The sequence below is a fragment of the Girardinichthys multiradiatus genome, chromosome 11 (assembly GCF_021462225.1).
Source record: "Girardinichthys multiradiatus isolate DD_20200921_A chromosome 11, DD_fGirMul_XY1, whole genome shotgun sequence".
In the NCBI taxonomy this organism is placed as follows: domain Eukaryota; kingdom Metazoa; phylum Chordata; class Actinopteri; order Cyprinodontiformes; family Goodeidae; genus Girardinichthys; species Girardinichthys multiradiatus.
The window spans coordinates 34,032,881-34,046,914 of NC_061804.1; the positions used below are offsets into that span (position 1 = coordinate 34,032,881).

Genomic DNA, 14,034 nt, shown 5'->3' on the forward strand with positions numbered 1-14,034 from the left:
TAAACTTGGATCTTTGTCCAATGATCAGTGGCTTTGTCATGTCATATTTAAACTCCAAGAAAACAGAAAATCATGGATCACTAATTAGATCTTCCTAGAAACTCTGATCAATTTGTTTTCTTTTTTTTGTGCTTAAAACGTTTATTTTTTTTTTTACATGGGTTGGTTCTTTACACAATGAATTAAAGAACAATAATTAAAGGTACATTTTTAGTATGAGATTGTGCAGCTGCAAAACAAAACAAAAGATAAAAAGACTGATTTATTTCAAGGCTATTTACTCATCTTTACCAGTGGGGCCATAAATGTAGATGACCCTGTATGTATTTGTTCTTTAAAAACAAAACCAGTTTTGTTATTGATTATTTGAATGACACAATAAAACAAGAATTTCTTCTACGCAGATCTTTTTGAAATGAAACATTAAAACATAATTTGAAAATATTTATATTTATAAACAAGTTAAGCTGCAAGATAGAAAAGCATCATTATCAAAAACAAGTAAATCACACAAATTTAGATTATTGTGAATGAGTTAAAGTTTTTTGTCACGCATTTCAGAAAGCGAAACTCATATTATATAAATTCATTACACTTAGTGAGACATTTTGAGCCTTTATTTTTTATAATTTTGATAATTATGGCTTACAGATAATGACAACACAAAATTCAGTGTCTCTGAATATTTGAATATTGTGAAAAAGTTCAATATTGGAATTTCATGCTGTCACACCCTAATCAGCTAATTAATTCAAAACTGAACCAGGGACAACATCAGTACCGTCTTTACTTGGCTTAGGAGAAAAAGAACTGGACTGTTGCTCAGTGGTCCAAAGTCCTTTGTACTTTGTGCTTCCTTCAGCTGACCAGTATGGAAATGCTGATTTGATTTTACAGCAGGACTTGGTACCTGCCCACAATGTCAAAGGTATCAAAAGCTGGTTCAGTTAATTGGAATGTATGTACCTGACTTTTGTGAAGTGCCTTGAGACGACATGTGTTGTGAATTGGCGCTATATAAATAAACTGCCTTGAATTGAATTCAGTGACCATGGTGTCACTGTGCTTGATTCGCCAGCAAACTGGCCTGACGTGAACCCCATGGAGGAAGAGGAAGATGAAAGACATTAGACCCAACAATGCAGATGACCTAAAGGCCACAATCAAAACAAACTGGGCTTCCATCACACCTCATCAGAACCACAGACTGATCACCTTAATGCCATATCGCCTTCATGCAGTAATTTATGCATACAGAGGCCCAGCCAAGTACTTAGAAATTAACATATTTCTCAGAAGCCTTACATTTAAGTTTAATATATCCCTTTATTGATCTCATGTAATATTCACATTTTCTGAGGCACTGACTTTTGGGTTTGCATTATCTGTAAGCCTTAATCATCAGTTAAAAGAAATAAAGGCATAAAATATTTCACCCTGTGTAATGAATTTATATAATATTGCAGTTTCACATTCTGAAATGAGTGGTAAAAAATAAAAACTTTTTGGAGAGGAGCCCGTATCGCCTTTAAAGCTGTAGTATGAATTTCAGGGGCTAGAACAACTTGAAGCCTGTTATATTTTTTAAGTTATGAAAACAAAATTAACTTTAAGCCTTCCAACTTTCAGTTTTCATACATTAAATAACTATAAATTAAAATGTGTCAGATTACTTTTTCCATTATGTTCATAAACGATTAGGACTTTATTTTCACATACTGTTTAAACATCCCTGCAAATTGATTTTGGCAGTAAGGTAAAACCACTGAAAAATATGAGGTGATGCACAGTTAATTTTCCCTTAGAATGAAATGTTTCATTCCCTTCAAAATTTCACGTTGAAAGGTTAAAAAAACTGAAAAATTCACTCCAAACCACTAGGAGGCGATATTGGCGATGATTTCTAAAAGCGAATTTCTGTGACACATCAGTAGAAGACGGGGAGTCTGAACAGCAAAGAGAGGTGACTATCATTCAAATAAACACATTGTGCTCTATCATAATTTTTTTCTTTATTCGTTTATATTTCACCGACTTTCGTAATGTTGGGACAAAACATTGCCTGTTTTCTTCTATTGAAATAGGAGCGAAGCCTGTGTTTTTATAGCTATGTTGTAGCATGTTAGCATTTTTAGCTAAAGTAGCCTGGAAAGCGTTAGCCTCATTGGATTGTAATCATTTATTTCGCTGTCTCTTCCCACGTTACTAGCTACGTTTTCTATTCATCTGTACTATATTATTATGCATAATTATCTGTTTTTTTTTTTAATTATACGGCCTAATTCTTGCGCCAGAGAACTTTGCGCCAGTTTGGTTCTAGCTATGGGTTTTTTAGGTACCATGCTTCCTCATCACTTGCTGTCTTTACATCATTTAGACTCCAGACAAAGGAGGGGAGCACAGATACGTTTAGTGTTTACTTCGTAAGTCTCTTGGTTAATTTGAGGCTCTAGATAATAAATAATAAAACTGTATACGCTTGTGCGCTCTTCTGATGTTAGAGCTCACTGTCAGATAGATAATTTATTAGACTTTCCACTTTGTATATTGAGGTATTATAATTGTATTTCTTGGATTTCCAAGGATTTGCGTCCTTGGAAATGGGAGACAGCGATGATGAATACGATCGCAGGAGAAGGGACAAATTCAGACGGGAGAGAAGTGATTATGATCGTTCAAGAGAAAGAGAGGATCGACGCAGAGATGACTGGAACGACAGGTATGAAAGTGATGTGGAAGTTATATCGATTAGGGATATCATTAGGATCAATTGCCTAATTGTGTATTGGTCCTACCTTTACTGCCAGAATTTTATTAAGAGGCTTGATTGGATTGAGATCTTGACAACTCTGCGCCCCTTACACCATCCCTGAAACATTTTTGCATTTTCCTGTTGAAAGAAGACAGCCATTAGGGAATACAGTTTCTGCCCTGACTATTCTTTGGCTATGCAGCCCTGTGCACATCAAACCGAGAAGCACTTAGTTTTTGGACATCGATAAGAATCAGCATTAACGTTAACATTCTTCAGCAAACTGAGCTACAGGGGCTCATCTGTTAAATTGCACAACACAGACCAGCCTTCTCCAGCTCTTGACTTATGTTTAACAAGAGCTGCAGTTTTGGAGATGCTCTGAGCCAATAGTCCAGCCATCACAATTTTCCCCATTTAAGTCATAACTCTTGCCCAATTTTCTGGTTTCTGACAAATCCACTTTGAGGATAGAATTTTTGTTTGCCCCAACATGTGGCCCACTCACTAACAGCTGCCATGGTGAGGAGATGACCTGTGTAATTCACTTCACCCATCAGTGGTCATATAATATCATGCCTGATCGGCTAGAGGTGACAGAAGGTGGTAAATATGTAATTTTCAGTAAAGTTAATCTTGGTTTTTCTCTTCCTACTTGATATTCCAGGGAGTGGGACAGGGGCAGGGAGCGTCGGAGCCGTGGTGAATACCGAGATTATGACCGTGGTCGCAGGGAGAGATTCAGTCCGCCCAGACATGACATAAGCCCACAGCAGAAACGCATGAGAAGAGACTGGTAAGACCGAACACAGATTGATGTTATAACACAGTTGTTACCATTGATATCATTTTTTAAAGCTGTTTTACGTGAACTTGTAGGGATGATCACGGAGATCCTTACCGCGGAGGATATGACTTGGGTTACGGTGGTGGAGGAGGTCCAAGCTATGGGCCACCACAACACTGGGGCCATCCTGACCTGCACCTTATGCAGCCTCATCAGGGCATCCCCATCCAGGCAAGGTAAAAATAGAAATCAGGAAATGTTTTAAGAGTTACATTTAACATCATTGTTGTTCATTTATACTTGAGCTATTTAGGATTACATAGAGATGATGACTTTCCAAACGTATCTTTGTGCAATGTGTCATTTTGATGTTAAAACTAAAAACAAGCACACAAATTTAACAATAGTTTGTTTACTGATTTATCTCATCAATATCCAAGACACAACAGAGTCCTAATAAGCCTTAGCTGTTTTGGTGGCCTAACCAACACTCCACCAAACAATTTTCTTCCATTAGACTTGGGAACATCCATGACATGGACCTGGGTCCACCTCTTCCAATAATGAAGAGCTTTAAAGAGTTCCTGCTGTCCCTGGATGACTCTGTGGATGAGACTGAAGCTGTCAAACGCTACAATGAGTATAAGATCGACTTCCGTCGGCAACAGATGCAAGACTTCTTTTTGGCTCATAAAGATGAGGAGTGGTACGATCTGAGTTTACTAATGATTAATGTCAGTCTGGTTTAACTAAGCTACATTATAATTATTTGTGTGTTATTTATAAATAGTTCTATTTTTATAATTGTGCAGTATTTTATTATACAATTTTTAGTTTTTTAATAAAAGCTATTAGAAAATGGAACATTCACTAAAGACAAGTTATTATCTGCATTTGGCTGTTTGATTACATCAAGCCTCTCTACATACACTAATTGCAGACCAGACCAATAACGAAAGGGCATTAGAGCACCTCCACTGTTGTAATTGAACTTAGCACACATAATGATTTTGTTTGTGATGCATTTTCTTCTGTAGTTGTGAATTAACCCAAATTTGCTCATGATGTAGATTTACTTAAGACTGTTAGAAGTGAAATGTAGTCAAGTGTGGCTTCCTTCTTTATTTCTGACCTGATTCTATCTATAGTCACATGAAAATTTGATAGCACCACTTGTAAAGATGTGGGGAAAAAAGCAAAAAAAAAAAGGCTTTAATCTTATCAGCATAATCTCACAATTAAGAAAAACAATAATATTTAAATGTGGGAAAACAACCTGATGTTAAGAAATAATTAGATCTCCTTAGATCATCCAGTCCTCTATTATTCTCTGTTCTCTTCAGCACACCCCACAGGTTTTCATTGAATTTAGTTTTAGAGACTGAGATGGCCATGAAAGAAGGTTGATTTTGTGTCTGATGAAGCATTTCTGTGTTGATTTAGCCAAATGTTTAGGATCGCTATACTGCTACAACGCTCAATGACTACTCAGTCTCAGTTTTTTGACAGCAAAAAAGTTTAGCAAGCAACCCATTTTAATTTGTGCTGGTAGGACAGAAACACTGCCAAGCAGCCATTTCACATGTTGATTGTGACTACACAGATGTGCCACCAGTGATTTTGTTAAAAGTGATTATCTGTCAGTAATACTGCTTGTTTTTCCACTGGTTTTCTTGGTGTGAGGTTATGTTTCTACTATAAAAAATTACTTTAAACTGTTTTGCACAACTTTACCAGGGGTGCCAACAAATTAGACTGCATTTGTATATGCATGAAGCAAGCAATGAGGATTTTAGCTGTTTTTCTATGATTTTCTTATTTGATGTCATGCATTTCATTGTATATTATTTGTTAATGCTTACTTCACAGGTATGATGCAAAAATGATTCTGTTTTGACCTAACTCATTTTTCTTCCCTTCACTTCTACTCCCAAGTTGACGACGATTTTTAAATTTTTTTTTTTCCCAAGAAAACAGCGGGATTCCTCCGCCAGAGTCGGTCTTAGATAGCGAGGGCAAGCACTGCGCACAATGCAGATGCTCTTAGACACACAGTACCAGGGATTTTAGATAGATAGCCAACCAGTCCTCCACACATGGAGGATTTTTTTTCCTGCACCATTTTCTTTTTATATTCGGAACAAATCGAATCCCAAAACCGAATTTGTGTGTGTACAGACACACCACTGGGGTGAAGTGGAGCGCATTTTGACAGAAGAGACCCCCCCCTCTCTGTAAATATTTGTTATTATACTGGCAGAGCAAAAGGTAACTGTGGACCACTTAATGATAAACTTTTTATGTGACATTCTCATTCTGTGATTGATTTTTATAATCTGTTGGTTTTTTTTCCTAACATTTTTGGTGAGTTAATTCTATGTTTTGAAAATCATTGACAGTCAAGTTTTAGACTTAAAATACCAGAATACACATAAATGTATGTGGAATTTAGATTTTGTGCTGCTAAATTTGGCTTTTTGCTTCTTTCAACAAGTAGCCCAACAATCAGGAATTATTCTGTTCTTGAGAAGATCCTGTTAAATTCATCGTCATTCAAATGCCTTTTCAAAATAATATCTATTTCTTTCTGTAAATCTACCAACCCGTTCATCCCACCCCCCCATCATTTCCTCCCTTCTCTTTTGTGGATCCCTACTATGAACACAGGTTCAGATCCAAATACCACCCGGATGAGGCCAGCCGACTTAAGGCAGAGGCTCAGAGTGCTCTCTGCAATCGCCTGAACGTCTTTATGTTCCTGATGGAGAACGGCTGGTTTGATAATGTTTCCCTGGATATTGAGCAGACTCCTGCTATCATCAAGGTGTTTGATGCAGGTGAGGCCTCAGGAATTTTATTGACAATTGTTGACATTAGAAATTGTATTTGGAAACATACTTATTTTCTTTTCTTTATTAGTTTTAATGTCAATGGAGTAGGGGTGGACCTGGTAACACAATCCACGGTTCAGTTTGGTTTTGTTTGCCTTTTTTCCTATTTTTTTTTAACACCATACATCAGCAGAAGATGATCCACTGTTACAGAGTTTAAGCTACCAATTATTCCCAAGTTTTCTCATGTGGTCATGGAAAACTTGAGCGTGTCCAAAACGGCAGCTCTTGTGGGCTGGTCCCGGTCTCTAGAGTTCAGCATCTACCAAAAATGGTCCGAGGAAGGGATCGTGATGAACTGGGGGATAAGTCATGGGTGGCCAAAGATCGCTGAGGAACATGGGGGAACAAAAGCTGGTCTTTGTGGTTACGTCTAACACAGGAGTTACTGTGGCTACAATTACAACAAGTAGAACTGAGGGCTTAATGTTCACAACCTCATTAAGAAAAAAGGTTGAAAAAGTTCTCACGTGTGTTGGTCCAGTACTCTAGACAGGCTGATTGTGGGGGGTAAAGACAGAGTTTACAACATTAAAAAGTAATAGGTGTTTGGTTTGAGCAGCTTTCGCAGTGCTTTCATACAAACACCAGGTATTCCTCAGCATCTGAAAGGAAACCTGTGACTTGTCCTTTTTCCATTTTCGTGGACTCTCCTGTACTCGCCTCTGGCAGCACAGTTAGCTCTATTTCCTGTGCTGTCACTCGGTTACCCCTGCTATCTTTTTAAATGAGCCAATAGGATGTGATGTGTTACTTTGTTTACTGTGAACAATTTTAATAGTAAATAAAACATATTGTTAAAAACATTGCTGCTCAGGGTTCCTACTCTGTGGAACAGCATAGAATGAGATCTCAGTATTTCCTATGTCTGGATTACTATGGAAGAGGAAAAGAAGGGTATGGAAAATGTTTGGACTTCCAGGCTTTATTCCCTGTCCCTTTGTCTAAAGATTGTCTCGTTCATTCCGTCCTTCTTTCTTTATATCCTTCCTTTCTTACTTGTTCCCTGCTTCATGTCCTTCTTTCTTTCTTGTGTCCTTCCTCAAATCCTTTCTCTCTAGTGTCTTGTTCCACTTCCTTGCGTCCTACCTTGCAACCTTCCTTCCTTGTATCTTTTCATTCTTGCTTTCTTTTTGTTTAGCTTTCTTTCTTTCTTAAATATTCCTGAATTCATGGTGAACTTTTGTATTTTACATTTTAATGAGTGAAACACTGGAGAGTAGAGCCTGGACAAGAATGGTAATTATCCATAAGTTTGTTGGCTGCCATGTTGCAGAGACCAACAGTACAACGCTGTGTGTGTGATACGCATCAGATCAACATGACAACTAGTTATGAAGTGTCCGATCCCTACACAGAAGAAATGCTCAAACACTCTTGTTTTTCCCCTCAGCTGTGATAAAGATGGAAGGAGGGACGGATCATGATCTTCGCATTTTGGACATGCCACCAGAAGAGGAAGAAGAAAGAGAGAAGTCCATCTCTGCTTCAGGTGGAGGGGAACTTCAAAGGAGGGAAGACCTGAAAACAGTGGACAGAGAGCGCAAGCCCTCAGGGGAGAAAGACAAAGCTGAAAAGGTGTGTAAAGTCTTCTGTTAACACACAGTAGTGATTAAACATAACTGTGGTTATGAAAGTGAACTGTGCTGCAGGGGGAGGGTGACTCTGCCAACATAAACCGAGAGGCCACATCAGATGGACAGGATGTGAAGGAGGACGGAGAGAAAGAAGCTGTCAGGGAAGAGATGCCTGAACCTAAGAAGGTTGTTGTTATTTTACTTGCTTAAAATACTTATTTTACAAATTAACCATAAAAAACCACAAAATTAACCATATGCCCTTGATTATTCTTTTTGTTAGGCAAGAAGAAAGAGGAAGCGTAGTGGGGACAGCGATGATGAAGCAAGCGCCTCAGAGAGTGAGTCTGACTCAGACTCAGACTCGAACTCCGACTGCTCTGACAAACCTGAGAAGACGGGAAAAGTACAAGACAAGGATGACGAAGGAGAGGAGGGAGAAGGTGATGAATCTATTCCACAGCACGCAGCTTTGAATTTCAGAATGCTTAAAATCATCTTATGTTCCTCTCTAATGACTCCAGAAGATAAACCAAAGGAGAACTCAGAAGAAGAGAGGAAGGAAGAGAAGAAATCAAAAGATGACTCCCCCAGACCCCGACCGCTGCATAAGACCTTTTCCCTGTTCATGAGGAACATTGCTCCTACCATTTCCAAGGCTGAGATTGTTGCTGTAAGTGAGAACACAGTAGAGGTTGTTTATCCTGTGACAGAGGAACTGTATGCAGAATACTCATCATTGTTTGAACTCAGGATCTTCATCATTTTTCATTTCTCCATCACAGCTGTGTCGGCGATACCCTGGGTTTCTGCGTGTTTGCTTGTCTGACCCTCATCCAGAGCGCAGGTTGGTTTAAAGAACCATACTTTGATTTGCACACGTATTTATACAATTCATTTCAGTTTAAAAAAAGCAACAAAAAAACCTTAAGCTTTTCAACATTTTATCAATTTACACACAACCTTATTTGTATTTTGATGAGGTTTTATGTGCTAGACTAACACAACGTGGCACATACTTTTAATGTGGATGAAAAATAATACGTTTTTGTTTTACAAAGAAAAATCTGGAAGGTATGGGAAGCATTCGTATTCAGCCCCATTTACACGGAGGCAAATAGTAAACTGCGTTGTCTTTTTGTATAAATCCAGCTTTTCTGTGAAGGCCTCAGAGGTTTTGTTGGAGAACATTAATTAACAAAGAGTATGGCACAAGTGCAACAATACCAAGAAATGGTCGTTTACCAAAACTGACAGCTTAGGCAAGGGGAGTATTAATCACAAAAAGCGGCCAAGAGGCCCATGGTAACACGAAAGGAGCTGCAGAGATTCACAGCTTAGGCTGGATAATCTGTTGATAGAATGACTGTTAGCCCAGCACTAAACAAATTCAGCTGGGACAGTGAAACTGGTCAGAGTTGAAAAATTGAATTGAGCTAAATATAGGCCCATGCTGGAAGTAAAACCGTTAGAGCTCAGTGGATGGAGCTATGCTGGAATGGTTTAGATCAAAGCATATTCATGTAGGAGAATAACAGTTCAAAGATTGAACCAAACACTGGGCAATACTTCAAATGAGTTCAAACTGAAGGTGGAGGTTTAATGCGGTCCCAGCAGACCAATGACGGCTAGAGATACAATGGAAGGGTTTACTTCAAAGCAAATTCATGAGTCATAATGGTCTAGTCAAAGCACAGACCCAAAAAAAACCCTCAAATCTGTGGTAAGACTAACTGATATCCACAGATGTTCTCTGTGCAATCTGATTTAGAGATATTTTGCAGAGGAGAATGGGTTAAATATTTTCTCTAGATGCATCATTTTACAACTTTACAAACATACTCTGCTTTGTGTTGTCTGTCACATAAAATCCCAGTAAAACAAGATGGAAGTTTGTCGTCGTAACTTAACTGTGTGTGAAGACATCTCAGCTGGTATGAATCCTGTTGTATTATGCTTCAATAAAAAAAAATCTTTGCCTTTTCAGATTTTTCAGACGTTGCTGGGTAACGTTTGATCGCAGCGTCAACATCAAGGAAATCTGTTGGAACCTCCAGAATATACGCGTAGGTGTTGTTGCCTTTAATTTTACAGCTGTAAAGTTATAAAACAGACACTTTGAGGATTGCGATGTCTTCAAAAGGTTTTGTATTAGAAAATTATTGCGTATATTGACAGTTTAGGTTATTTTATATCCTGTTTTAAGTGCTTGTTTTTGCATCAACATAGGCGTTTTTTGTTGTTTCGGTCTCGTTTTATCCTAAAGAATTCACTGCTTCTCTAAATTTGGCTCCACTCTTCATTCCTAAAAGCTCAGAGACTGTGAACTGGCGCCAGGGGTGAACAGGGACCTGGCTCGGAGGGTGCGTAATGTTAATGGCATCACTCAGCACAAGCAGGTGCTCCGCAATGACATCAAGCTGGCTGCCAAGCTCATTCATGCCTTGGATGAAAAAGGCGACCTTTGGAACAGCAGGACTCAGGGGGAGGGTCAAAACGCAGAGGTTCCTATTGCATCGATTCAAATTTGTTTCCATATGTGAGCATAGTTTAACAAATGATCTTTCCTTTTAATAAGTTATTCGTGTGTATGTGTTTGGATCTTTTTTTGTTACTTAAAAGCTGCCGGCGCAGAACCCGATCTTAAGCAATATCACTGATTACCTGATTGAGGAGGTGAGCGCTGAGGAAGAGGAGCTCCTGGGGTCTGGCAGTGGTATGGATCCAGAGGAGAGCGCTAAGGAGGGAAATCCTGCTGAGATAACTGTGGAGAAGGATGATAAACTAGCCAAGGTTTGCTTTTTTTCTGATAAAATTATACACTTCAAGGTAAAAAAAAAAAAAGTTATTTTTATGTGACCTGAGCATAGCTAGCTAAAACAGGTCAAAGTTAGGAATTTAATGTTTTACAGAACTTTCAAGAAGTATTTGTCTCTTATCCTTCATTTATTTTCAGGTTTTGGACCGCTTGCTCTTGTATCTGCGCATTGTGCATTCAGTGGATTACTACAACACCTGTGAATACCCCAGTGAGGATGAAATGCCTAATCGCTGTGGCATGATCCATGTTCGTGGCCCAATTCCTCCCAACCGCATAACACATGGAGAAGGTCAGTGTCGTCGCTTGGTGCTGCTCTAGTGAGTGCAACAGCATGGGAATACGTGTATTGTGAAATTAAGAGACCACTAGAAAATGTGTATCTACAAATGGATACAGTTCTCAAACTTGGTTGTTCCAAGCAAATAAGACTTTAAAAGTGTACCTTTTCCGTGGACTTGGTTACCCTAATCTCACTTTCGTGTCAGATGTGCCTATCTTAAAGACCACAAGTGTGTGCATGGACCTGTGGATGTCGAGAAGTTACTCAGGTGTTGGAGTAAAGACTAAAGAGTAAATCTGTATTGGTTTTAGACCATAATCTCAGCTGTAACATAGTCATCCATGTCTTATTTCCACAATATTGGAGCCACAATGAGTGTTTTATACAAAACAGTTTAATGTTTTTTTTTAAACTAAGGTTATTTAGGCTTTTTCCCGTTATTTCTTTAAACAGTGCAACAGTGGGAAAGAGTGACGGAGGAAAAGTTGGTGCCTTTATTTAATTTAAAGGAAGTCCTCTCTGAGGAAGAGGCAGTGAAGATGGGTCGCAAGGATCCTGATGAAGAGGTGGAGAAGTTTATATCTGCAAACACTCAGGAGCTGGGGAAGGACAAATGGCTCTGCCCTCTTAGTGGCAAGAAATTCAAGGTGAATGCTTGGAGGATTTAGCCTAAATGTTGCAATGTGATGCATATTTTACAACAACTTTCAAGATGTAGCATGGTTTTGAACATTAATTGCTGTAGCCTAATCAGTTTGACTCTTATTTATTTTGAACTGAATTTCAGGGTCCGGAGTTTGTACGGAAGCACATCCTGAACAAACATGGGGAGAAAATTGAAGAAGTGAAAAAGGAGGTCGTGTTTTTCAACAATTTTCTCATGGATGCTAAAAGACCATCGCTGCCAGAAATGAAACTTCCTCCTCTTCCTGGCCCTGGGCAAGGTTGGCTTATTAACTCTTTATAGATGAGGACCACTAACGTTATTAGGAAATCGGTGCAATGTGGTCTAAATAGGAATAATGAGCTCAGATTGAATTTCTTTCTGGTTTTGGTGTACAGGTTTGCTTTCTCCCACTCTGCCATTTCCTCCTCAAGGCCCTCAGGGTCCAATGAGCTTTGGTCAGCCTCGTCCACCTCTGATGGGCTTCGGTGGTATGTCATTGTGTCCCTCACGTGTTTTATTACTGGAAATAATCTAAGTAAAATTATAATTTAACTTTAATTTTTTTGGACAGGTGGGCCCCCTTACCCTCATAATCAGTTTGGAGGAGGCAGAGGAAACTATGACAACTTCCGTGGACAAGGTGGCTACCTGGGTAAGCCACGAAACATCAGGTAAGATCACTGTACAGCTCATATTCACTTTGCTTCCAGAAGTCTCAAATCTTAACTTAATTTCCAAACCTTTGGTTTTAAGAACTTGTCATTTTTCTTCTCAGAATGTCCCGGGGAGATCCTCGGAATATAATTGAGTATCGTGACCTGGACGCACCAGATGATATGGACTTCTTTTAGAAGGTTTACTGTCTGTTTTTGTCTTGGCTTGTCTTTACTTGTCTCGTGTTCTCCCTGGTTTTTGTAGTAATTACAGTATTTGCTTACGTCAAAATTTCATTTTGTAATCATTGTGCAACTCTATTAAAGGCTTCTGTAACTGCTGTAAATGGATCATCAATAAAGTTGTGAGTAAAATACATTTGTGTTAAGTAAATTATCACATTGGATCACACTGTGTTTGACCGAAGAACAAGAAATGAAATCAAACTGAAAAGGACACAAACTCAAATTAAAAGTCTCTTAAATCCCTGGAATCAGAATTAGAACTAGAATTGGTACAGAAGGGAAAAGTTGTGTTTTGTAAATAAATGACAATTCACAAACCAAAAATAAAAATGATGCTTGGTGCAGTGCCTTTAAATTCAAATAAAATTTGAACCTCTCAAACTTAGGTGTCTCTGAAAGGTGAACCCTTTCCACTCAAGTATTTTGCAGCAGGTTTTCTTCTAGGATTACCCTGTATTTCGTTCCAACCATCTACTCTTCACCTCCAGCGTCCGTATCCTTGCTGAATAAAAGCATTTCCAGAGCATGGTACTGCCAATACAACATTTTCCATTCATTGTAATTTCCAAAACAGCTATTTGTCCTGAAATTTGTACTGCAACCAAATAGAAAAAAAGAGGCATGACACGTGTTGCATTCAAAGGCAGTTTGAACATTTGAAACTATGAGTCCTTTTGAAAGGTAAACCTCTACCACTCAAAGTTTTTGTGGCCTATGTAAGTATATAGCCCCAGTTCTGCCTATAGTATTTTGGTGCATAAAAGCATCCCCACCTACTGAATTTAAAAGAAAACGGGAACCTTGTGTTTATTGTATTCCAGCTATGTAGGTCAGGAGTAAATATAACAAGCACACGTGTCAGATCTGGTTGTATATGTCATACAACATTTCAGTATATCTCAGTGGCTTTCAATCCCTTACACCCACATAATATCCAAGCACTTTATCCATCATTTATTGACATCAATGACACAAAGAGCTGTACTCTGAGTGCAGCCTGCTGACTAAAACTTATAAAGCGATTTTAAACTTGGGAGAGAATTTTTAAATCCCAAACAAAGATCAGGCAAACGTAGATAAATGTGGAGAAACGATTAATGCTGTGATTCATGGTTTTAAAAGCAAAGAGTAGAAAGCGAAATAAAGGTTCCTTGTGGAATATGGTGTTATGACATAAATCATACAGATTTATATTGTCTCCTTTCATTCATGAAGTTTCTTTATAAAATCGTTCCACCTACTTATGCTTTCTGCAAATTTTCACTTGGAAGTTAAAAAACAAGCCTATTGATAAAGGATCCTAAAGACCTGCGAAGTATTAATCTGGGGTAGTGTTCATGTAAAAAAGCCCTTCAAACAG

The 14,034-nt window shown here is 38.5% G+C and overlaps 1 protein-coding gene across 1 annotated transcript; it reads left to right on the top strand.

The window, feature by feature from the left end:
- The first annotated feature begins 2,382 nt into the window (after window positions 1–2,382).
- On the top strand, window positions 2,383–12,805 carry srrt (serrate RNA effector molecule homolog (Arabidopsis)). The gene is made up of 20 exons (XM_047379008.1): window positions 2,383–2,423; window positions 2,584–2,719; window positions 3,420–3,548; window positions 3,632–3,775; window positions 4,057–4,245; window positions 6,207–6,376; window positions 7,824–8,008; window positions 8,083–8,193; window positions 8,291–8,450; window positions 8,532–8,680; window positions 8,793–8,854; window positions 9,995–10,073; window positions 10,320–10,511; window positions 10,630–10,800; window positions 10,964–11,117; window positions 11,562–11,755; window positions 11,896–12,052; window positions 12,171–12,263; window positions 12,347–12,446; window positions 12,551–12,805. Exons 2-20 carry the CDS (start codon window positions 2,601–2,603, stop codon window positions 12,624–12,626), a joined length of 2,634 nt encoding a protein of 877 aa, XP_047234964.1. The 5' UTR covers window positions 2,383–2,423; window positions 2,584–2,600; the 3' UTR covers window positions 12,627–12,805.
- Window positions 12,806–14,034: the final 1,229 nt, after the last annotated feature.